The sequence below is a fragment of the Hyla sarda genome, chromosome 3 (genome assembly GCF_029499605.1).
Source record: "Hyla sarda isolate aHylSar1 chromosome 3, aHylSar1.hap1, whole genome shotgun sequence".
In the NCBI taxonomy this organism is placed as follows: Eukaryota; Metazoa; Chordata; class Amphibia; order Anura; family Hylidae; genus Hyla; species Hyla sarda.
In genome coordinates, this window is record NC_079191.1 from 38,404,959 (window position 1) to 38,429,705 (window position 24,747).

The 24,747-nt window shown below is 39.3% G+C and overlaps 1 protein-coding gene across 1 annotated transcript in view; it reads left to right on the forward strand.

Annotated features, from left to right (window-relative positions):
• SNTG2 (syntrophin gamma 2) overlaps positions 1-24,747 on the forward strand; it is a 528,788-nt gene that overhangs the window by 284,974 nt on the left and 219,067 nt on the right. The window contains exon 6 of the mRNA XM_056564074.1: positions 7,053-7,094. Coding sequence (XP_056420049.1) covers positions 7,053-7,094 — 42 coding nt within the window. The remainder of the gene's footprint in view (positions 1-7,052; positions 7,095-24,747) is intronic.

Consider the following 24,747-nt stretch of genomic DNA (forward strand, 5'->3'; position numbering starts at 1 on the left):
CCCCTCAACGTTTCGCCACCAAGTGGCTTTGTCAAGAGGCAAATGGGCAATGGCGATCAGAAAACACCGACCGGACCTTTTAGGAGAACGAATACGAAGTCCACGCGCAGCTTGTTCTGCGCATTGTTTACACATGACGTCGGTGCCGGAAGTCCGGACGAACTCCTATTAGGAAGAGAGACGTCGCAGACATTCAATGGTGAGTTTCTTGAGCTATATGGTTGGCTATCAAACTTGTCACTAATTACTTGATACAGATCGATTGGAGGGTTGTCACAATGGCTGATGGGAGTCAATTTTGATTGGTAATAAAATCAGTGACATCACAACAGAAGGTGTTAAAAGGTCCGGTCGGAGTTTTCTGATCGCCATTGCCCATTTGCCTCTTGACAAAGCCTCTCGGTGGCGAAACGTTGAGGGGGGGCAGTGTTATGGTTTTAACTGCTATGTGCCCTAACAATCAGTAGTTCTGGGATACAAAAATACAATGTATCTCGAGAGTTAGTCGAGCCCAATAAGCCCTACTAATTCAGCCATTAGTTAGGAGCACATAGTGTTTTTAAATGTGTGATTTTTTCCTTCTTTTCTCACTATTATAATTTTGGACCCGCAAATTAAAGTCCTGTACATAGTAAATTTTTGGTTTGGACCCTCAGGGCCTTTATTGGATTGCCTCCCGCAATCTATCAGTGATTATTGTATATTTTGCCCTCCAGCCATTAGTCTCGCTTTTTTGTATTATCCAAGCAAGCACTGAGCCCGTCCTCACTCACCATGCATTCACTTTCCTCCTAAGTCTGCTGTGCTGTGCTGGGTCTCTACATCCAATCACTGCAGGCTGCTCTGTAACCCCCTCTCTCTGTTTTTATGCTGCACTCTGATAGGACAGAAGTGAGCACAGAGGAGTCCTGGCCCCACACTCACTTCCTTGGCTTTTTTCCCAGCCTGTGTTTCAGCTGGACTAAATATGATGCTGATTTGTATTAAAAAGTAGTAAAAAAAAAATGTCATGAAGTATATTAGAAAGGTGAATGTTTTTCCAAGACGTAAAACATATAAAAGCATTTTTTGAATCTGACTGCACATTTAGAAAATGACCTATTGTTGACCTATAAGTCAAGTTTTTATGTTCAGATTGTTTGGGGATGTACAATTATTTCCAATGTTTCACTTTACTATATATATGTTTAAACAAAAAGAAAATCCTGAAATCTTGCAGTTTCCATTCTGACCACTAGGTGTTAAACTAAGTTGACAATTTCTTTCCTCTATAGACCACTTTCCAGCAGGACCCTCCTTATTATTACAGACAGTAGTTCAAAGAAAGTGATACTTGTATATAGTTAACAAAAGGTACACATAATATCTGTTGCTTACAGATCAGTCTCTGCCTCCCTAAGAATAATTTTTTTACATTTTACCAAGAATGCCCGGACACCTTTCCTATTTAAATCAATAGGAAAATGGAAACAAATTAGAAAAAAAAAAAAGCATGATTCAGTATCTGGCTCTCATCAGTAAAAAAAAAAAAAAAAAAATTATATATACACACACACACACACACACACATATATATATATATATATATATATATATATATATATATATATATATATATAAAGCAAAATCATCGGTAGTTGCAGTATCTTGTAATACCTTGCAACTACTGCAACTTTTTTACTGCAACTACCGTTGATTTTGCTTTTTGCATCACTGGACTAATACAGCTACCCCTAACTAATATATATATATATATATATATATATATATATATATATATATATATATATATGTTATAGGTTTCTTTTAAGTGGTCGAGCATTAACAGAAAAAAATGTCTTCAGTAGAAGGCACTAGAAAGCAAGCACTTTTTCTTCTAATGAGAACTATGGGAGCCACAGTTGAACCCTTCTGCACACCATTATGAGATAGGTGGTCCTGAAGGACTCTCTTTGGGTTTGTTGTATGATAGATTCAATACAAGACACTGTGGCTTCCATTGTGAGCCACAATGCAGATGTGAACTGTGTCTTAAAGGCATATTCCTATCTGAAAAGTGTACACGTTGTAGGGGATATCAGGCTGATCAGTGGGGATGTGACCACTGGGACCTCTATTGACCCTAATAACAAGGACAATATTGTCTCGGGAAGAATGGAGCAGACCATTTCCCTCAGACAGTGCTCTATCCTTTATGGGGCCACTAACCATTGCTAAGCGCAGAACTTGGCAATGTTGGGTGGCCCAGTAGAGTATGAATGAAGCACTGGCTGTACCTTTTGGTACGTTTCATTCATTCCAGGGACAATTTTTCCCCCAATCATTGGTCCCAGCAGTCAGACTTTGCCCTTCAATCAGCTTATTATCCCCTATCCTGTTGACTCTTCAGATGGCAATACCCCTTCAGGGTGTATTTACACATGTAATATCCTGTGTATGTTTGATGCACAGGATTTGAAGCTGCAGATTTGAAGCTGTGTTTAGTCATCTAGTTTACCCTGAGCTCTGCAGCATAAACTCTGACACATCAAATCCTGGGCATCAAATATCAGCAGGATGCTGTATGTGTGTATAAACCCTCAAACTATAATTTTCAAAATGGGAGGTTACACAAAATAGTATATTGTTGGCTGTTACTTAAAGAAGTTCCTAAATAGGGTGCAGGTATAGGGAGGAAAGCATATGAGGACTACTTTTTGGGAAATAGAGACAAGAGGGGAGGAATAAGTAGAGCATGTAAAGCCCTTCAATCCTTAGGACCACTGACAAAATTGCCTTTCCAAGAGAAATGGGAGAAGGATTTGGGCACAAAAATGTTGGATGTAAAATGGGATTGAGCATTTTTAACTCCATTTATTATATCACATTGTGTGTCCCACTAAGAGTCCTCACACAAACTTCTCTATCGATGGTACCTCACCCTGGTAAAGATGGCCAAATTTAACAAACAGACCTCTACCCTGTGCTGGCGCTGCAGGACACAGAACGGGTCATTAAAACATATATGTTGGGACTGTAGAGAGGTGCAAAAGGTGTAGGAAAAGACTCACCAACTCTTACGAGTATTATTAGGGGGAGAAGTAGATTTTAAATGGGGTCCAGAAATGGCTTTGTTGTCTTTAGGTTTGGAGCCAACTTTAACTGTAAAAACCACTATCATTTTCCATACACTATCTGTCACAAGAAATGATATTGCAAGTGGCTGGAAGAGCCGGGAACGGCCAATCATTTCTCAAGTAACAGGTTCTCTTAAACAAATATGTATTATGGAAAACTGACGGCTGGACCGATTAGCAAACACCAAAGCAAGAGGTAGGAGTCAAGAGATTTGGGAATACTTTAAGAAAAAATAGGCGAAGTGGGAAAGACCTTCCTCTTATAATATAGAAAGGGGTACGGAAAAATAGAATGCGGAATCTATAACTTAAATAAGTTTAGTGAGGCGTCGATAGAGGATGCCTGGGGGAAGCGGTTTGATGGTTTGAGGGTAAAGAATGAATGGAAGAGATTTCAAGGATGGATGGAATTTGTTGTATTTTTTCTGTTTCTACATTACAGTGATAGATTGGGTATCTTGGAGATATTATGTTATTTTCTTTTGTTTTGTTATTGATTGAAATTCAATTTAACAAATTTTGAAGTAAAGAAGTTCATAAATAATGGAAGCAAACATGCAAAATGACAAATACAGAAGAAAATAAGTTCTACACCTTTCATGTACTGTGTATCAGTCCCTTCAAGTTTTTATAATCTCCTATTAGTTCTCCTATCAGGTCAAAGGGGTACTCCAGTGGGAAAAAAAAATTCAAATCAACTGGTGCCAGAAAGTTATACAAATTTGTAAATTTCTTCTATTTAAAAATCTTAACACTTCCGTAACTTTTCAGCTGCTGTATGCTCCAGATAAACTACAGAGAAATTTGTGTAGTTCTTTCCAGTCTGACCACAGTGCTCTCTGCTGACACCACTGTCTGTGTCAGGAACTGTCCAGAGCAGGAAAGGTTTTCTATGGGGATTTTCTTCTACTCTGACACGGACGGAGGTGTCTGCAGAGAGCACTGTTGTCAGACTGAAAAGAACGACACAACTTCCTCTGGAGCATACAACAGCTGATAAGTACTGGAATGATTAAGATTTTTAAATAGAAGTTATTTACAAATATGTTTAACTTTCTGGCACCAGTTGATTTGAAAACATTTGTTTCCCACTTGTGTTCCACCGGAGTTCCCCTTTAAGGCTACATGGTTACATAACTTCAAATCACATCTAAACTGTGCAAAAAAATATTTGTGCTCTTCCATGTTGGTGGTTTGGTTACAGTTCTAATTTGAATGTTAATGAATTAGTTAAATTGCAGAGAACATGAGTTACATTCCAGTCAAAGGTGGCAAAGTTATGTGAGATTTGAAACCTTCGACCTTAAATCCATCAAAATTAAGTAAAGTGAAGGGCAGAGCACTCACCATTAACTTATATCAAGGAATCCTTTATTTCAAGTTGTACTGACATTACTGTATAACAGGAAGACAGGACAGTGTAATTCTGAATATAAGTTACTGGTGAGTGCTCTGTCCTTTACTTTACTTTGTTTTGCATTTGTTACTGCACCTATTGGATGTTGCGCACCCTAGAATCATATCCTCCAGCAAGTCTGAGTCCTGTGGAGGCCACGTTTGCTGCACTTTATTAGGTACCTGTTACTTTGGATCACAGACTAGAGCTACAGTGCATAAAACAGCGCATATAACTGTAGTTGGATAGTTAACGAATACCTGTCACATTGAAATCCAGTCCAATCTGCAGGTATCAAGTACAATCTCCAGGGATCAGGTTATAGAGAAGGAGGAGCTGAGCAGATGATATATACTACAGTACAATCTTCAGGTATCAGGTTATAGAGCAGGAGGAGCTGAGCAGATAATATATACAATACAGTACAAGCTGCAGGTATCCTGTCATAGAGCAGGAGGAGCTGAGCAGATGATATATACAATACAGTACAATCTGCAGACATCATGTTATAGAGCAGGAGGAGCTGAGCAGCAGATGATATATACAATACAGTACAATATGCAGGTGTCATGTTATAGAGCAGGAAGAGCTGAGCAAGCTGCATTCCCCTGTCCGGTGCAGTCTGGCAAGTTCAACCATTCTGCGTCAAAGTTGAGACACTGGATGTTTGTGAACTGTCCCATTCAAATTAATAGGATCAACTCTGGTATCAGTTTCCATCCGATACACGCCGGAGGGAAACTATGCTGGACCTATGTGAACCCGGCCTTATAGATTCATGTATTCCATATGCAATACATTGGCCCACATTTACTATTGCAAACCTGACATGTTTTGTCAGGCTCTGAGCCAGAATTTGTGCCAGAATTGAATAAAACCTAACTCTCCATTTTACTTAGAAAATCTGACAAAGGAGCGTGGCTGTCTGGAAAAGGGGTGTGTGGTCACCTAAAAGGGGCGTGTTCACAACATTTTCACAAAACCCAACATATTTACTAAGGTTTCCATAGAAAATGTGGTGGATTTCAGCTGAGGAAAACCAGACAGATCAGAGCATGTTGAAAAAAAGCAAAATGTGGGGAAAGTGGAAAATGTAGGGAAACCTTAGTAAATACCGTGGAAAAAAAATTGTAGGGAATTAAAACCCACAAAGAAAACTACACAACACTCTTAGTAAATCAGGGCCATAGATCTATATTAGCAATTGACTGCTTATAAAAGACCCCTATAGGTTAAATGTAAAAAAAAATAAAAAAAATAAAAAAGAACAAAAAAGCTTTTAAAAATATTTTCCCTTCTCTCATTTCCCCCCCCCCCCAAAAAAAAAAATATAATAATAATAATAATAATTGAAACAACTAATAAGAACATATTTGGTAATGACGTGTGGAATTGTTCAAACTATTACATTTTCTCATCGGCATTTACATCAATGGCGTAAATGCTAAAAAATTCCAAACATAGCAAAAAGAAAGACAAGTGAGCCAAATTTGGTATCTCTGGAATTGTGTGGCCATGTAGAAAAAGTCTAGCATATCAGTTTCACTATTTGGTCACCTGAGAAAAATTTATTGGCCCCTAATTTATTTTATATTTTTTGCTCTACAAATAATGTCTTCTGGCTTTGTTACATTACAGTTGCTTAAGCAACGGAAGCCACTAAAAAGTACAATTTGTCCCAAAAAAATGTAATCCTTAATACAACTCTGACAGTAGATAAATAAAATTGGTGTGAATCTTAAAGGGGCACTCCGGTGCTAATCATCTTATCCCCTATCAAAAGGATAGGGGATAAGAGGTCTCGTCGAGGGAGTCCCCAGACATGCAGCTCCTACAGCACCCCCATTTTTCAGCTGCACAGAGTGGGTGATGATTGGCGGTGAAGGGGATTGAGTATCGTGACGTTACGTCCGCCATGCCCCCTCCCATAGACTTGCATTGAGGGGGCGGAGCCGTGATGTCACGATACTCCATCCCCTGCACCGCCCGTCATCAGCCACAGAACGATCCTCGCTCTGTGCAGCTAAAAAATGGGTGTGCTGAAGGAGAGATTACGGGGGTCCCCATCAGCGGGATCCCGTGATATAACATCTTATCCCCTATCCTTTTGATAGGGGGATAAGATGTTTAGTGCCGGAGTATCCATTTAATAGGGTTGGAGGAAGAAAACATTAGTCAAAAAGCAAATTTCAAGGGGTCAGAAAAGGGTTAAGGAATTAACACATACACAGTATATAAAGGATGCAGAACCTTGTTTTCTTCATTATTTTCCCTTTTGTGTGTTTTCTTCCTTTTTTATTAGCTAAAAAGCTCTTCAAATAACAGCCCAAATAAATGGTTATAACAAGCAATGCCAAAAAAAAAATACACTGGAGAGTCTCAATGAATGATTACCATAGAAAATTCCTTTAATTTTTCTCAAAGGAAGAAGTGCATGCTCCATCTCTACATAATGCACCTTTTGGCTCCTGGTCAGGCTGGATTATACACTTAGTTAATGCAAAATTACTCTAAATACAAAAAGTGTTTTTACTTTTCAGGTGAATGGCATTAACGTCGAAAACGCAACTCATGAAGAAGTGGTAAGTTGTAAGTATTTTGCACTAATTTGTGTTATTTTTTTCTTCTAAATGTAAATGCAATGTCTGAGGCATTGCCAAACACATGGAGACATTACAAGTAAAATAGCTTTTCATAGTTTAATTACTTCATCCCTTTAAAACTTTAAAACTGTGACAAAAAGTTCTAAAATTCACCAGATTTTATGTATATTATTGTGTTAGCTTAGGCTATGTTCACACAGCGTTTTTTCAGGCGTATTTTATCTGTACAAAAAAAAAAGAAAGTCTGCATAATCGCGGAAAATTGCATCCGCATTTTGAACATTAATGTGCTGTATGTAAGTTTAAAGATATTATTTTCTAATCCTGAATAACCCCTTTATTGCCCCTCTCTTTTGTAATCCCATCCTTCATCATATAGAAAACGGAACAGTGAGAAACATAAAAAAAAATATATATATATATAGATATATATATATATATATATATATATATATATATATATATATATATATATATATTTCCACAGTCTTCCTTCTTAAAATCAGATGTCATGAAAATTTATGGGCCCATCATATATAGCAGCATATGCTTTGTCTTTTTATTAATAAAACATTAAAATAACAAATAGATACAGAAAGAAAATGCAAAAGTGTAGACAATGTATAGTAAAGACTAAAGAAGCTTGAACATATAATGCTAACTCACCAGAGATATTCCTACAGTGTAATTGGTTTCATCCCAGCTCAGTTGCCACCATACATTTTGAATCCTTTCATCATGGTAGCTATGTATGTTATGTGATCTCCAGTTATCTAGAAACAGTAAATGTGTTACCCTTGTGTAACTGATTTCTTTTGAACTGTAGGATTACTTCATCATCACATTCCTCCTAAAGGCTCTCAGACACCCCTCTTTCTAATCTCCCTTTCTGTCCCGCCATTTGTCCTTCCATGCACAGAATGATGGTCAACGGATCTTTTCTGTCTTATGTAAGATAGCAGTAGTGCAGTTATATAGTAAGTGAGTCCCCACAATGATTTACTATTACCCTGACTTCCATTGCCTGTATCTGTACGTGTTGAGTGTACTGTAGAATCTCATGTGCACTCAGATGAAGATGAATCTGTATCCTATCTCCTCTGCCTCCAGATTAGATTAATCTAGGTTAGTCTAGCAAAAAGAAGGGAGCATAAATCTAGATATCATGAAATGCACTGGAGACTGCTCATTTTGAGCCAGGGGTCCCAAGTTTCTATCACTTGCTATCACTGGATAGAAATAATGGGAAATGTAGGTTGCAGGACTGAACCTGCAGAAGACGATCCACATCAAAAAGTAAGGGGAAGCCAATATGACAGTTGGCTAGAGATGAACAAAACTTTGGTGCACTATATTAGCAGAAAATACTGGAGTGCTTTATAAGGAGTCATTGGGGATTAAAAAAACAGAGCAGAATGTTTCCAAAAACATCACCAAACCTGTCTCTATGTTGTGTGTGGGATACTGTAGAAGACAGGGGGTGCTGTTTTTGAAAAAATGTACTCTGTGTCTCTATTTCTGCATAATCCCTTTAAACATATACAGTATGTTGTGTATTTTTGCTTAATTTCATACTATTACAAACAATGGTGGGAATTTATTAAGCATTTTACACCTCTTCTAGGGTGTAAAAAAAAGTGCAAATTTGGCGCACCATTGGTTTTGCGACTTTTTGAATGACTTTTTGAACAACTTTTTGTCCTGGAGTGTTTTTTTTTTTTTTTTTTTTACAAACTTGCTTACATGAACAGTTTTGCCCTTGACTTTGCAGTGGTTGTGAATTCATCAAGTGCAACCTTTGTACAAAGGTCACAAATTTTGTTGCAGAGGCCTTGACATGTTGCAGAGCAATACCAGCATTCTTTTCACTTACAAAATTTGCTTACAACAACTTTGCAGAAGCAAAAATCCATGTGCACTTGCAACAAATTTATAATTTCATGTGCAATATTTTGATACATTTGACCTACATGCACAAAACTTTAACAATGCAAGGCATTACAGCCTGTGTACTAACACAAGCAATGATAAACCTGCCCCAATACCTCCTAGTACACAGTTATGGCGGTCTTCCCTGTAAAATTAGGTGGCGGGCTGGAATGTTGTAGATTATGTCTGGTGGCTCCATAAAGAATGAACGGAGTGGTTGGGTACGTGTGCCATCCCAACACTCAGTTCAGAAAAGAAAAGTAGGGTACCTGTAGATTAGCAATACACAATTGCAATACACAATTAATTGCAAAATGTATTTTTCATTGGCTTATCATGCTATTTTCCAACAAGTTTTAGCCTTTTGTGAAGCAATCTATCAGATGGATCTTGTAGGCTTGTTTAAAGGGGTAATCTGCCTAGACATCTTATCCTTTATTCAAAGGATAGGGGATAATATGTCTAATCGTGGGGGTCCCACCACAGGAACCCCTGCGATCTCTGTGCCTCACCTGGTGTTTGTTTAGAACGCTGGGTGTGGACAGCGGGGTCGTGATGTCACTGCCACACCCCTCGTGATGTCACACCATGCCCACTCATTGCAAGTCTATTGGAGGGGGCATGGCAGACGTCACACCCCTCCCATAGGCTTGCATTGAGGGAGTGTGGTGTGACGTCACGAGATGTCACTATTACGGCCGCTCGATCTAAGGGTTGGGAACAAAATGTTCCGAACGCTGGGGCATTGAAGTATTTAAATAGCAGTTGGTCACATATTCTATTCATCAGCAGTAAATATTATATCACATGTAAAAAAATGTCAGTAACTTACAGTGCTAGAGGTCTGGACACGGATGGAACAAAAAGGAACCCTGTGAGGGAAAAAAAGATAAAATTTGGTACAACCATAAAATGACCCTTGTATGCTGTAACGCATATACATGAAATTATTCTAAAAATCGCTGTGTGCAGCCGACAGCCCATGTGTTTTCACTCTTAGAGGTTTTTAGAATCATTTCATGCATATGCTTTGTACCATACAAGGGTTATTTTGTATATTCACCCTAAGCAAAAATATCTAAAACTACATTATTTTAATGACAGATGATTTTATTAGGGATAACAAAGTTTATGTTATGTTCAATAAAAGGGTACTCCGCCCTTACACATGATATCCCCTATCCAAAGGATAGGGGATAACATGACTGATCATGAGAGGTCCAACCGCTGGGACCCCCTCGATCCCCAGGCCGGCGATGCAGCGTTCTGTACAAGGAAGCCTGAGGCCTCCGTGTCCATTACGTCACACAATGCCCCCTTTATTCATGTCTATGGGAGGGGGCGAGGCGGCTAGTATGCAGTCATCATGCCCTCTCCAATAGATATGAAAGGGGGGGGGGGGGCGTGGCGTGTCGTTATGAACACAGAAGCCCCAAGCTTCGTGTTCACGAATGCAGCAGCGTCAGCCCGAAAATTCCCAGTGGCTGGAAGTAGACAATCAGATATGTTATCCCCTTTAAATTGCATAAGGAATAACATATCTAGGGGCAGAGTACCCCTTTAAACTGCTGGACATTACTGCACTTTTGTACAATTGCTTGAAGGTCCTACTGACTCTGGATGTGATTGTAGACAATTTTTCTGGCTGCACTATTTTGTACTTATTTATTTGTAAATTTTTGCTTTTGTTGTTAAACCACAAACTTTCAATTTTGAATTTCGGTCAAACTTTGAATGAAGAGCCAAGTCGTAATAATATAATTCCTAGAAGCTCATGTGTTACTTCTCACAGTTCAAAGAAAGAGTCTCTGTGTAGACTGTGTGAAAAGCCCAACTGTGGAGATTCACCGTCTCCACCACAAACATATGTGTAAGCAAGAGTGGGCTACACTTTCAATTCAATAAATTCCAGCACTCACAGTTAGATGATTCATTTTTTCTTTTATTCCTTATTTCGGATCTTTTCTGTAGTACAAAACAGTAGTAGAAGATAGGATATCGGCACACATCCAGTATAGCAGAGGTCTTAGTTCACTACCTGGGAGCCATCAGGGTCATGACGTGACGTTTCGGGGGACCTCCCCCTTACTCATGCATACTAGATCCTGGATATCGGAAGGAACATATAGGAGTCTCACACCTGTATAGAATTCAATTAATACCATCAAGGTAAAATTAGTATTTTATTTCACTATGTGTATAGTGTTCAAAGGAACTGATATTTAATAAAATTACATATTATGTGAGACTACTAATCTTTACCGCCGACATTAGAAGTAAATATTTTACAAAAAAGCTTTATAACTACAGACTTCATTTAAGCCTGATGGTGAAGTCGTTTCCATAAGGGTAATCCAATAGACTTCCCTTTGCAAGAGACACTTGCGGTTCTGTGCTTCATTCACCTCTATGTAAATTTGCTCCAATATTTGCCATCGAAGCTCGTTCACATTATGATTGTTTTCTAAAAAATGTCTCGCTACATTTAGTAGATTCTCCTACCTTTTTAGTTGTTAATGCTTTCCTGATATTATTTTTATGTTCTGCAATCCTTAATAAAATGTTTCTACTAGTCTGACCTATATAGTTTTTTCCGCACGGACATTTCAACATATATATAACATTTTCAGTATTACATGTGTAAAAGCCGCGGCATGGAATATTAGACCCTTTTTTTGGATGGTAAATAGTTTCTCCTTTTATGATATTATTACAATGGGGACATGATAAACATGGGTATGTGCCTTTTTTCTTTGTTCCCAAAAAAGTTTGAAAATCTTTTTTCTTTCTTGAGATATCACCTCGTATTATTTTATTACCAATAGTTTTTCCTCTACTGTGTATAAACATGGGGGGTTCTTTAAATAATTTTCCATATTTAGTATCCGATTTTAATATTCCCCAGTATTTATTAATTGTTCTTTTAATTAAATTGGTATGTCTATCATATGTACCAATGTACATTACTCTCTAAATCTTCTTTTTATTTTTATTTTTCTCTCGTTTCTTAAGTAAATCTGTTCTGTCCAATGTAGATACTTCATTTTCTATCTGTTTTAATTCTTTTCTAGAATAACCTCTATTTTCAAATTTTTTTCTAATGAAGTTTTTATTTCTTTCATATTCTTATTTCTTATTAATTATTCTTTTTGCCCTGATATATTGACTTTTAGATAGACCTCGAAAAATACTAGGATTATGAAAGCTATTTTATGTAACATATTATTTTTATCCGTATTTTTAACATATAATGTGGTATCAAATGTTTTTCAATTTTTCGTGACTTCTACATCTAGGAAATGAATTTTATTAAGATTATATGTAATAGTAAATTTAATCGTAGGATGTGCTGTATTCAAATTATGTACAAATTCAAATTATGTTACTCCTCACAGTGTTATAGAGCTACATTTTGCACATGAAATGATTCCGAGGTTCCACCCTTCATTTGGACGGACACTCTAACTTGCATCATAAACTTTACAGTTATTATTGTGCGCATACAGTTTATATAATTCATAAAGTCTAATAGTAGTTTTGTGAATATGGCCATAACAAATAGCAAAACAGATTCAAATAGGGCTGTCTTTTTCTGGATCTCATTGTGTGTGTGTGTGTGTGTGTGTATATATATGTGTGTGTGTGTGTAGATAGATAGATAAATAAATAGATGATATAGATAGTTATAAATATATATAGAGGGAGGTGATTTAGCTAAGCTAGGGATAGCAGAGGGAGCTCTCCCCAGAAGACAGCAGGATAGCTGTGAGGGGAGGGTCCATGCAAGGAGCACTCAGCCAGGTGCCGTGAGTGACCCACACCAGTGTATACTGTAACGTTGTGGTGTCACGAGTGGAGTACTCTTTTCTCAAGTATAGGAGACAGTTAGACAGGCCAGCTGAGGAGTACATAAGAAACGCTTTTGTTGCAGGAAGCCATGTGTTTTAAGCTGGTTGAGACTAGCTCTCTAGTGACAGACAGGGATTAATTAATGTGTAGTTAGTGGCCTGTCAGGCCTAGGTTTTGTTTAGTTCCTGTCTTTTGTTTTGTTTTGTTTGTCCTGCAACCTGTGTAAAAGCTGGTAAGGAACCAGATTGCATGAAGAAGCCGCTATTTGCTTGGTTAATGAGATGAGATAGAAGATGTGTCCTTTTGGCTTTGGCAAAGGATGATCCCAAAGCTATATCTCACAATATCATATACAGTGGGGAGAACAAGTATTTCATAAACTGTTTATTTTGCAGGTTTTCCTATTTACAAAACATGTGGAGGTCTGTAATTTTTATCATAGGTCCTCTTCAATTGTGGGAGACGGAATGTAAAACAAAAATCCAGAAAATCACACTGTAAGATTTTTAAAACATTTGAATTTTGTTGCATGACATAGGTGTTTGATACATCAGAATATCACAACTTAATATTTGGTACCTAAACCTTTGTTTGCAATTAAAAATATCAAAGGTTTCCTGTAGTTCTTGACCCGGTTTGCACACACTGCAGCAGGGATTTTGGCCCAGTCCTCCATATAGACCTTTTCCAGATCCTTCAGGTTTTGGGGCTGTTGTTGGGTAATGCAGACTTTCAACTCCCCGCAAAGATTTTCTATTGGGTTCAGGTCTGGAGACTCGCTAGGCCACTTCAGGGCCTTGAGATGCTTTTTACGGAGCCACTCCTTAGTTGCCCTGTCTGTGTGTTTCCGGTCATTGTCATGCTGGAAGACCCAGCCATGGCCCATCTTCAATGCTCTTACTGAGGGAAGGAGCTTGTTGGCAAAGATCTCGTGATACATGGCCCCATCCTTCCTCCCTTCGATATGGTGCAGTCATCCTGTCCCCTTTGCAGAAAAGCAGCCCAAAAATGATGTTTCCACCTCCATGCTTCACAGTTGGAATGGTGTTCTTGGGATTGTACTCATTCTTTGTCTTCCTTCAAACACGGCAACTGGAGTTTGGTCCAAAAAGATACATTTTTGTCTCATCAGACCATGTGACCTTCTCCCATTCCTCCTCTGGATTATCCAGATGGTCATTGGCTGGAAAAAAATCCAGAATTGCAATTTTGTTTGTCACATTACATCCCAGAATTTTTTTTTGTAAAAAGCCATCAATAAGTCTCATCTATGTCAAATGGGTAACAATAAAAACAGATGCAGATCATGGTGTAAAAATTAGCCCCAACACAGCTACATAGGCAAAAAATGTAAAAATCATTGTTTTAAGACGTTTAAAAATGTTCAAACTTAGTTAATCATGACAGGTACTGTAAAGGCTGAAGAATCAAAATAACATGTTAGTCTGACCACATGGTAAATAGTGTAAAAAAATGGGGGAGAGGGGTGTAGTTTGGCCGCCGAGCAGAATGGCAGCTTGAACAGAGAGCTCCTGCTGTAACACTCTAATACCCTAACAGCCCTAGCAGACATCATGGCAACTTTTGGCAAGAAAAGGAACTCGAGAACTGGGAGAGTTAAGCCGCTATATCACTTTTTCCCGACCGAATCCTCTACACACAGCTCCTAAAAAAAATGTGCCGCAGAGTGCACACAGTTCAACACAGAGAGAGCCTGCAAAGAATGGAGAAATGACAAGCCGGAAGAGAGGAGACCTGCTTCCACACTGCAGGTGAAAAGGTCTGCTGATCAGCTTAAACTGCTTTCCCCATTCGAAATACCTGAACAATGGAGATCACTGTACCCTGCTCCTCCAGCCACCCAGAAGATCCAGACAGGAGGAAAAGACAAGCATGGGTCTCCCTGTGTACCGCACTCCGTACACAAGAAGGGCGGGACTCTGACATATTTGCTTCATACCAAATTACTGACACAGTGGTTTCTGACACCACATTAAAAGATCTGCTCCAGATGTTTAGGAGTTCCTGACACAGTGACTTTCGTCAACTCATGCCACCACTAACAACGGCCATACGTGAAGTAGAACACAGAATGACTCACACTGAAACTAAGATGGCGTCCATTGCCTAAGCCCATAATGAGCTTGTTGACATTCACAATGAGTTAGATGACAAGATGAATGCTATGCAGGCTTTGCTCATAGATTCCAAGGATAGAAAAAAACCAAACAACTTTATCTTTGGAGGCATACCAGAATCTTTTTCCGGCTCACAGCTTCTTACTTATGTGAAGAAGCTGACGCAATTGCTTCTTCCAGACCTTGAGCCATATGAGTATAGCATTGATCGAGCCCACAGGGTTCAAAAACCAAAATCTCTGCTTGGGAATCTGCCACGCGATGTTCTGGCTCTGTTTACGTTCTTCCAAACAAAAGATAAGCTACTTCAGTATTTTACCCCTTCATTACCTTGCCCGTATGATGATGTTAAGTTGTTCTCTGATCTCTCAGCCGCAACACTACAGGCTAGACGCTCATTTCATCAGTTGACTGGACTGCTCGGTGAACTGACTATCCCATATCGGTGGGGTTTCCCAATGAGGATCCTGATCCAGCAGCATGGCAAAATGTACGATATTCTGATGGTGGATGAAGGAATTTCACTTGGGAGATGGGGATGCCTGCACGACTCCCATGAAAATTCTCCTTTGCCCGATGACCCATAGCAGGGACCACCACAGACTAGTGATCCTGACATCCCTGACGGCTGACTCCTGGACTTATCGCCTGAAGTGTTGCAGGACATTGAACTGTTCGCTTATCCGTTTTTTTTTTCTATACACTCATAGTAACATAGTTCATAAGGTTGAAAAAAGACCAAATTCCATCAAGTTCGACCTATAACCCTAATACTAATGCAAAAAAAAAAAAAACTCCTTCCCGACTCCAAATATGTCATCAGAATAAATCCCCGGATCAACCTTCTGTCCCTATAATTCTAGTATACATAACCGGTGATGGTATTATTCTCCAAAAATGCATCCAGGCCCCTTTTGAACTCTTTTACAGAGTTCATCATGACCACCTCCTCTGGCAGAGAATTCCACAGTTTAACTGCTCTTACAGTAAAGCACCCCCGTCTGTGCTGGTGTAGAAACCTTCTTTCCTCTAAACGTAGAGAATGCCCCCCTTGTTATGGACACAGTCCTGGGTATAAATAGATCATGGGAGGGATCTCTGTACGGTCCCCTGATATATTTATACATAGTTATTTGGTCGCCCCTAAGCCTTCTTTTTTCTAAACTAAATAAACCTAATTTTGATAATCTTCTGGGTACTGTAGTCAGAGCACCCATTCCCCGTATTACTCTGGTTGCCCGTCTTTGAACCCTCTCCAGCTCCACTATTTCTATCTTGTACACTGGTGCCCAGTACTGTACACAGTATTCTATGTGTGGTCTGAGAAGTGTTTTGTAGAGCGGTAGAATTGTTTCCTTGTCGTGGGCATCTATGCCCCTATTGATGCACTCCATGATTTTATTTGCCCTGGTAGCAGCTGCCTGACACTGGTCACTACAGCTAAGTTTACTATTAACTAAGACCCCTAAGTCCTTTTCCATGTCAGTTGTCCCAAGTGTTCTCCCATTTAACACATAATCCAAGCCCGGCTGTTTCTTCCCCATGTCCATTACCTTACATTTATCAGTGTTGAACCTCCCAGCCCAAACCTCCAACTTCTCAGCCCAAACCTCCAACCTTTCCAGATCCATTTGTTACAGTGCACTGTCCTCTATAGTGTTTACTGCTTTACAGAGTTTAGTATCATCTGCGAATATTGCTGCTTTACTATTCAACCCCTCTACATGGTCATTAATAAATATATTAAACAGGACAGGACCAAAGACTGACCCCTGTGGTACCCCACTAGTAACAGTAACCCAATCAGAATAAGTATCATTAATAACCACCCTATGTTTCCTATCACTGAGCCAGTTACTTACCCACTTGCACACATTCTCCCCCAGCCCAATCCTTCTCCTTTTATACACCAATCTTTTATGTGGAACTGTATCAAATGCTTTGGAAAAATCCAGATATATGACATCCAGCGATTCCCCCTGGTCCAGTCTGGATCTCACCTCCTCATAAAAGCTGACCAGGTTAGTTTGACAGGACCGATCCCTCATAAAGCGATGCTGATATGGAAACATACATTTATTTTTATCAAGATATTCCAAAATAGCATATCTTAGAAAACTCAAACAATTTACATAAAACAGAGGTTAAACTAATAGGCCGATAATTTCCGGGGTCACCTTTTGTCCCCTTTTTTGAATATTGGCAAGACATTTGCCATGAGCCAGTCCTGGGGAGCAGTCCCTGTTACTATATTCCATGAATATTAAAAAAAGGGTCTGTCTATCACATTACTTAATTCTTTTACTCACTACACGGTACCCGAGTTTCGGTGCACCTTTTTGTCAACGGTACACTGACTAGTTGAGCTTTCAGTATACTAACTTCTATTTGTTGATACTCTTAATTCCTATTTACTCTTAGGCTGCATTCACACCAAGTTTTGTACATATGGGTGACGGATCCGGTGGGGGGAGGGGCAAACCGGGCTCTCCCGTACCCCAGCCGAATCAGCCCATGACTCCATTTACTTTAATGAGCTGACCGGAGTTAAACGGTGACTCCGGTCTGCTCAATTTTGACCCCTATGCGGTTTCGTGACCGGACCTAAAACCGTAGTATACGGCTTATTAAAGTAAACTGGGTCACGGGCTGGTTCGGCTGTGGTACGGGAGCGCCCGGTTTGCCCCACCGGATCCGGCACCCGTATGTATAAAACGTGGTGTGAATGCACCCTTACTTCATTTTATTTTATGACATCCTCGTCTGGTGCCTTTTGGCATTAGTCGGGTTTTAAATTATCTAGGTACTGTGACAGCAATATTCTTCTCTTCATCTACGTCTTTTTAATCCTTAGCAAGGGTATAGAGGTGGTCTCCCTTGTGTAAATGGACTTAATAGTCCCTACAAGAGGAACTTTATGTGGTGTGAGTTGGAACATAGGAAAGCCACATAGGAAAGCCACTTTGGCCTTTTTCCAAGAAACTCACTTGTCTTCACATAACACTCTTGCTCTGCACCATAGAAAGTTCCGCGTAATTATTCATACTACCTACACTAAGAAAAAAATAGGGGATTTAATTGCAATTAGTAATGAAGCTGCCTTTTCATTGACTAAAGAGATTTTTGACCAACAAAGCAGTTACATAATAATTGTTGCACCATTGACAGTTTAGAATATACTATTGTTAATTTGAATGCCCCAAATAGCGGACAGGGACGTTTTCTTAAAAAGATACTCAGAAAATTAGGAGAGTTCAGACAAAATAATGTTATCGTTTGTGGGGACTTTAATACAGTCGTTAATCCTTCCTTAGATCTCTCACAGGGGCAGCACCCCGACAATTCTACCTACAATCCTTATTGCATGACCACCACCTGTGTGACGCATGGCGTCTCCAACACACCAGAGCGAGATTATTCCAACTACTCGCCACAGTTTAAGACATTTTCTAGACTTGACTTTATTCTCACAAACAAGAGCTTATTTGATAAAGCTGTTCAGACCAGCATTGGCGAGTTGACATGGAGCGATCAACCCCCAGTCCTGCTTTCATTGTCTGATGCTACGCCTAAGCATAGTGACATGTGTGGAGAGCCAACACACATATAGTTGCCCACTCTGAGCATACAAAAATTCCCTAGTCGAATGCTTCTCTCTCAATGAGTCCCCTGATATCAAAGCGGATTCTCTATGGCTGGCACATAAAGCAGTTATACGGGGCTCTTTCATTCAGTTAGGCACCAAACATTAGAAACTATGGACGCTCCAAATCAATTAATCTATAGCTAAAATTGCCACCCTAGAGGCTCTACAAAAACCCTTGCTAAGTGCCTCAGTCTCTAGAGACCTATCCAATAAGCGACTGCATCTAAGTAGGATACTACTGTATATGTATGAAAAGGAACTTAAATGATCCAACATTAAATATTATACACAAGACAACAAAGCAGGGGCTTTGGGGCTATTACTATGCTGGGTTATACAATTTGCAAAATAATCCAAACACTACTCAGCCCTCTCAATCATTCATAGATGATTTCCTTTCTACACGACAGCTCCCCCAAATTCCAGACCACTATCTTTCTTCTCTTAATTCCCCGATCACCCCACAGGAAGTTAAATGGGCCATCAAATCTCTCCCTATAAATAAAGCCCCTGGACCAGACGGTCTTCCTAATGAATATTACAAACAATATAGCATCATTTTATTGCCCCACCTCTCCAAAGTTCTTGCTGGAGCCATGACATCAAGAACCCTCCACCAAGAAATGCTCACTGCCCTCATTACAACGATCCCCAAACCTGGGAAATCCACAGACCAGACATCTAATTTCAGGCCTATCTCCCTTTTAAATGGGGATGTCAAAATATATACAAAAATCTTTGCATCTCGCCTACTTCCTATAATGCCTGAAATAATACACAGAGAACAAGTCAGGTTGATAAAGGGACAAGCCCGCGATAACACAAGAAGAGTCATATCCCTGTTACAATACCGTGAACATAAGAGCCTCCCTGCTGCATTTTTAACTTAAGATGCAGAAAAAGCTTTCGTCAGGGTGAACTGGCAGTATACATTCTCTGCACTTCGAGCTTTTGGATTCTCTGTCCCCATAGTCCAGGCATTGTATTCTAATCCTGCTGTGAGAGTCTTTACCATGGATCCCTTCCTGACTAGTTCACCCTGTCGAATGTCAGGGATGCCCCTTCTTCCCCCTCTTCTTTATCATGTCTATCGAACCTCTATCCCAAGCAATTCGTCTTAATGTAGACATACATGGAATAAATATAGGTGGCACAAATCATAAACTTGCTCTCTTTGCGGATGATATTATCTTAACCCTAACAAATGTCTCAACATCCCTACCCACGCTTTTCAATATAATTGATCGCTTTAGTGCCGTATAGTTTTACAAACTCAATGCCACTAAATCCCAGATCCTTCCACTATACCTCTCTACTAACAGTATAACCTCACTAAAAGCTTCCTTCCCTTTAGATTGGCAAACAACCTCAGTGACCTACTTAGTAGTGTTGCTCGCGAATATTCGCAATTCGAATATTATTCGGGAATATCGCATATTCGCGAATTCGCGAATTTCGCGAATATAGCGCTATATATTCGTAATTACGAATATTCGTTTTTTTTTTTTTTTTTTTTTTTTTTCTTCACAGTACACATCACAGTGATCACCCCTCTCTGCTTCCAGCTTGTGTGGTGTAAAGAAGGCTGTAATACTACTGTGTGAGACTGGCGCGCAAAAATTCGCATATGCGAAAATTAGCATATGCTAATTTTCGTATATGCGAATTTCCACATATGCTAATTTTCACATATGCGAATTTTCACATACGCGAAAATAAAAACGAGAGTATAACGAATATGCGAATATTCGCGAATATATGACGAATATTCGTCCATATATTCGCGAATATTCGCGAATTCGAATATGGCCTATGCCGCTCAACACTACTACTTAGGCATACAATTATCTTTCCCATCATCTCAATTGTACCAACTCAACTTCCTTCCCCTTTCTACTTCCTTAAGCAAATCAATGCAGGATTATGATAAATTATATATTTCTTGGTTTGGCCGTTTAGCTGCTTTCAAAATGATGCTACTTCCCAAACTCATGTATTTGTTCCATACTATCCCTATCTCTGTACCCCACTCTTTCTTCTCCACCCTGAACAAACACATTGGACAGTTTATCTGGCATGGTAGACGTCCTCGAGTTGCGTGGAAAACTATGACTCACCAATCCACCAAAGGTGGATTAGGACTCCCACATACAAGTGATTATTATACGGCCTGCATAACTGATCAGATGAAACACTGGTGGACTCAAATCCCAGATAAACTGTGGGTTGCACTAGAGACCGCATGCACTACCCCTTTATCACTATGCTCATACATGCTTCTTCCTCTTAGAGGAGCCCATCCTCCTACCTCTCTGCCGTAAATGTCACTGATAGGACTTGGTCCTATGCTGTACAATTAAATATTCTTAACGTTAAAGAGGTACTCCGATGCTAAGACCTCTTATCCCCTATCCAAAGGATAGGGGATAAGATGCCTGATCGGGGGGATCCCGCCGCTGGGCCCCCTGTGATCTTACACGCAGCACCCCGTTGCAATCAGTGCCCGGAGCTCCAGGTCTTATTACTGGCGATCACAGGGGCCAGAGCATTGTGACGTCACAGCCCCGCCCCGTGTGACGTCACGCTCCGCCCCCTCAATGTAAGCCAATGGGAGGGGGCGTGGCAGTTAATGCTGACACTATTGATTTGTTACTTTATTATTAGAATGGACATTCTGCTTTTATATCCTAATAATTTCTCACAACACTATTATCTATCTATTTAACTTTTCCCATTTTCCTACTCTTATGCAGGCTTTATGATGTATACTTTAATGTATGATGTTAATGCTTGTATGCATATGTATCTTCTTTTACTTGTTTTACGCCGTATGTTGGGGCTATTGTTTTGTATTCCTATTTCTGGTTATTATAAAAATAAAACCTTATTTGAATAAAAAAAATATAGTGTTAAAAAATTAAGCCCCCTCAAATTTGAAAAATTGGGGGATTATATATATATTTTTTTCAATTTCACTTCACAAATATTTATTTTTTGGTTTTGCTGCACATTTTATGAAAAATGAAGTAACGAAAAGTAAAATTGGCCCTGCAAAAGACAAGCCCTCATATGGGTCTTCAAGATGGAAAAATAAAAGGATGATGAAGATAAAAATGATGGTACAAAACATGACTGCATCATTAAGGGGTTGATGGTCCACCGTTCGTTCTTTAGGATTTTTTTTTTTCAATCTTGAGTCTATAAGTTTATTTATTTTTTTTATGTCAAAAAATATAATTTTTACACCAGCACCAAATCTACCCTGACAATACAGTTTTCCATAAAATCTACATACTTTGTTTGTACATTTTCAAGTAATATGCAGATTAGTGTAGTTTTACAAAAAGTTTATCAAAGCAGTACAGCTCAGCAGGATTCTTTTTCCTGCTTTAAGTAAATGTCATACAAGTTTTTCACACATCCTCAGGCTTCTATGCTAGCAAACAAAATAGGACTTTTTATTTTTATTTTTGCTGACTAACAGTGTAATTGAAAACTACCTTCCTTAGAATTAAGTTAGTCCGACCTCTTTATGCCCTGGATAATGGGGGAGTTAATGAAGTGGCGTTATCCAATACAATTCTACATTTCGTAAGAAATGAAAACAACAGATGTTAATTCCAGTAGTTAATGGCTTATAAAAGATAGTTTTTTTCTTTATTGCATTGCTTATGTGCGTGTTTCATTTTATCACTTTTTTGTATATACTGCTCCCATAAAAAGTAGCAAATTCTTCATTTGGTATAGGACTTAACTCTCTCGGGCAAGAATGTAACCAGCAATTGGCCAATAAAATCCCCTGCTTTTTAGTTACTTTCTATTATTTACTGACCAAGAACAAGCTCGGAATATGCAAATTGTTTGTCCTTACTACACTGTACAGAACAGATGTTGCTGGATTTTTTTACGCCATTCACTTAAAGTCGGATAATATCAGGTTATTAACTGAAATGAAGGGATTAGATGTTGATTACAGTCTTACTGTAGGCTTAGATGACGCCACTTTCACCATATAAATGTTATGCAATTATTCAGGATTATTATTACTGTGAAATTGTATAATCAGTTATAAATTTCCTCATTACTGGAAGCATCTACAGATAGGTATTATAACTGAATGATTATTGTAACTCTTATGGTCAGGTTAAGGCTATGTTCACACACAGTATTTGTCCTTATTTTGGTCACTATTTATTACCAAAACCAGTGAAACCTACAATAAAAATATATGCAACTCTGTAATGGGAGTTTCTGCCTCTTGTTCTGGTAGCAGATTCAACTTCTCCTGTGTTGTACAGCTGAGATGTCTCTCATTGCTGTTACTACACCCAGGCCAATCATGAACAACGAGCCAATGGTATCTGGCCTCAGCATCTACACATTATTTAAAAAGCCTATTTCAATCTGTCCTCTAAACATTGTCTGTGAAAGAGGTTCTTCCTTGTTACTGGTTCTGTATCTACTGTATTCCTGTGTACCTAGGTTTACCTTTGCTTGTGACCTCACTGCCATTTTGTCTTCTGAGTCTGTACTGTGCTGCTATCTTGGTTGTGACTTGGCCTGTCTGACATCTCTTTATCTGTCTGTTTGTTCATTCCCTGGATTTTACAATTACTCATTGGTCTGTGCTTGTTTAACCCATTGTGTTCTGATCTTCTCCCTAACTTTAGCACTGTATTTGTGTTAATGTTTTTGAGATTGCTATGCCCTGCCCCTTACTCAGAGTAGGGATGGTTGCTAAGTTGGGGGTCCATCATTTAGGGTGGATCATCAAGTAGCAGTAGTAAGTAGGGGTCATGAATAGCCTGGGGTACACCTCGGTGAGAAAATCTTTTCATTCAATGTATTATCTGTGTCACTTCCACTCCTGGTTTAGTAAAAAATAGTGACCAAAATATGGGTGAAAATACTGTGTGTGTGACTATAGCTTAAACAAAGATGATCATATCGTATCATATTCAACCTAAGAACATAAAATAGAGAAAATGGGGGACATGTATGTATCTTCGCCAGTGGTGCACACCCTCAAAAGTGGGACATTTTAATGGAAAATGAAAAACTTTTATGCAAAAATGTGCAACTTTTGAGGATTTGCATTGCTTACACCAAGTGAGGGGGGGGAAGGGGTTGGTAGACCCAGAATGACGGCTTGGCTCGGCATGGAGGTGGTTTCCAGAGGCTTTAGAGTCCACTTAAGACACCTTAAAGGTGCAGAGTATTCCTGCTCTGTCCTGCCTGGGCTGCAAAAAAAAAAAAAAAAGAAAATAAACCATCTCTCACCTCCCTGGGTTCCCGCGGAGTGCCACTACAGCTGATCGGTCCTCCGGTCCATCTTCTTCATACTTCCATGTGAACGAAGCGCCACATGGTGCTCAGCCTATCGCCGGCCGCCGCGATGTTCTGCCTCGGACCATAATAGGCTGAGCGCCATGTGACGCTTCGTTACACACAGAAGTATGAAGAAGATGGACCGGAGGACCGATCAGCTATAGTGGCGCTCAGCGGGATCCCAGGAAGGTGAGAGATGGTTTATTTTCATTTTTTTTGCAGCCCAGGCAGGACGGAGCAGGAGTATTCTGCACCAGAGTACTCCTTTAAGTCACAGAAATATACACCAGCTCATACGTGGTATATATCTTTTGTACTGCGGCAGCACGGAGCTAATGGATTTACTGAGAGGTGTGTTATTTTATTGTCTATAGCAGTGTTTCCCAAGTCCATGCTGGAAGTTGTAGTTTTGCAACAGCTGGAGGCATTCTTGTTGGGGAACACTTGTCTATAATAATATCTATAAATACTAAAAACCAGAAACCAGATAGATCTCTTCAAAAACCAATGCAATTCATTAGGATTCATTTGAATACGCCTTACCTGTTATCTCTCCATTGAGAACAGAAGGCATAATACATATTTAAAACACTTTTGTTCTGAAACATTGTAGTATTGTGAAAGCAATGAAGAAATGTTCCTTTGAAAATGTCAGCTGGGCACCAAGAGAGCAGGGTAGGAGACTGACCATTTTTGTAGTCGGCAGGAAAATATTGGAGGTCGATACCGCCCTTAAGACGTG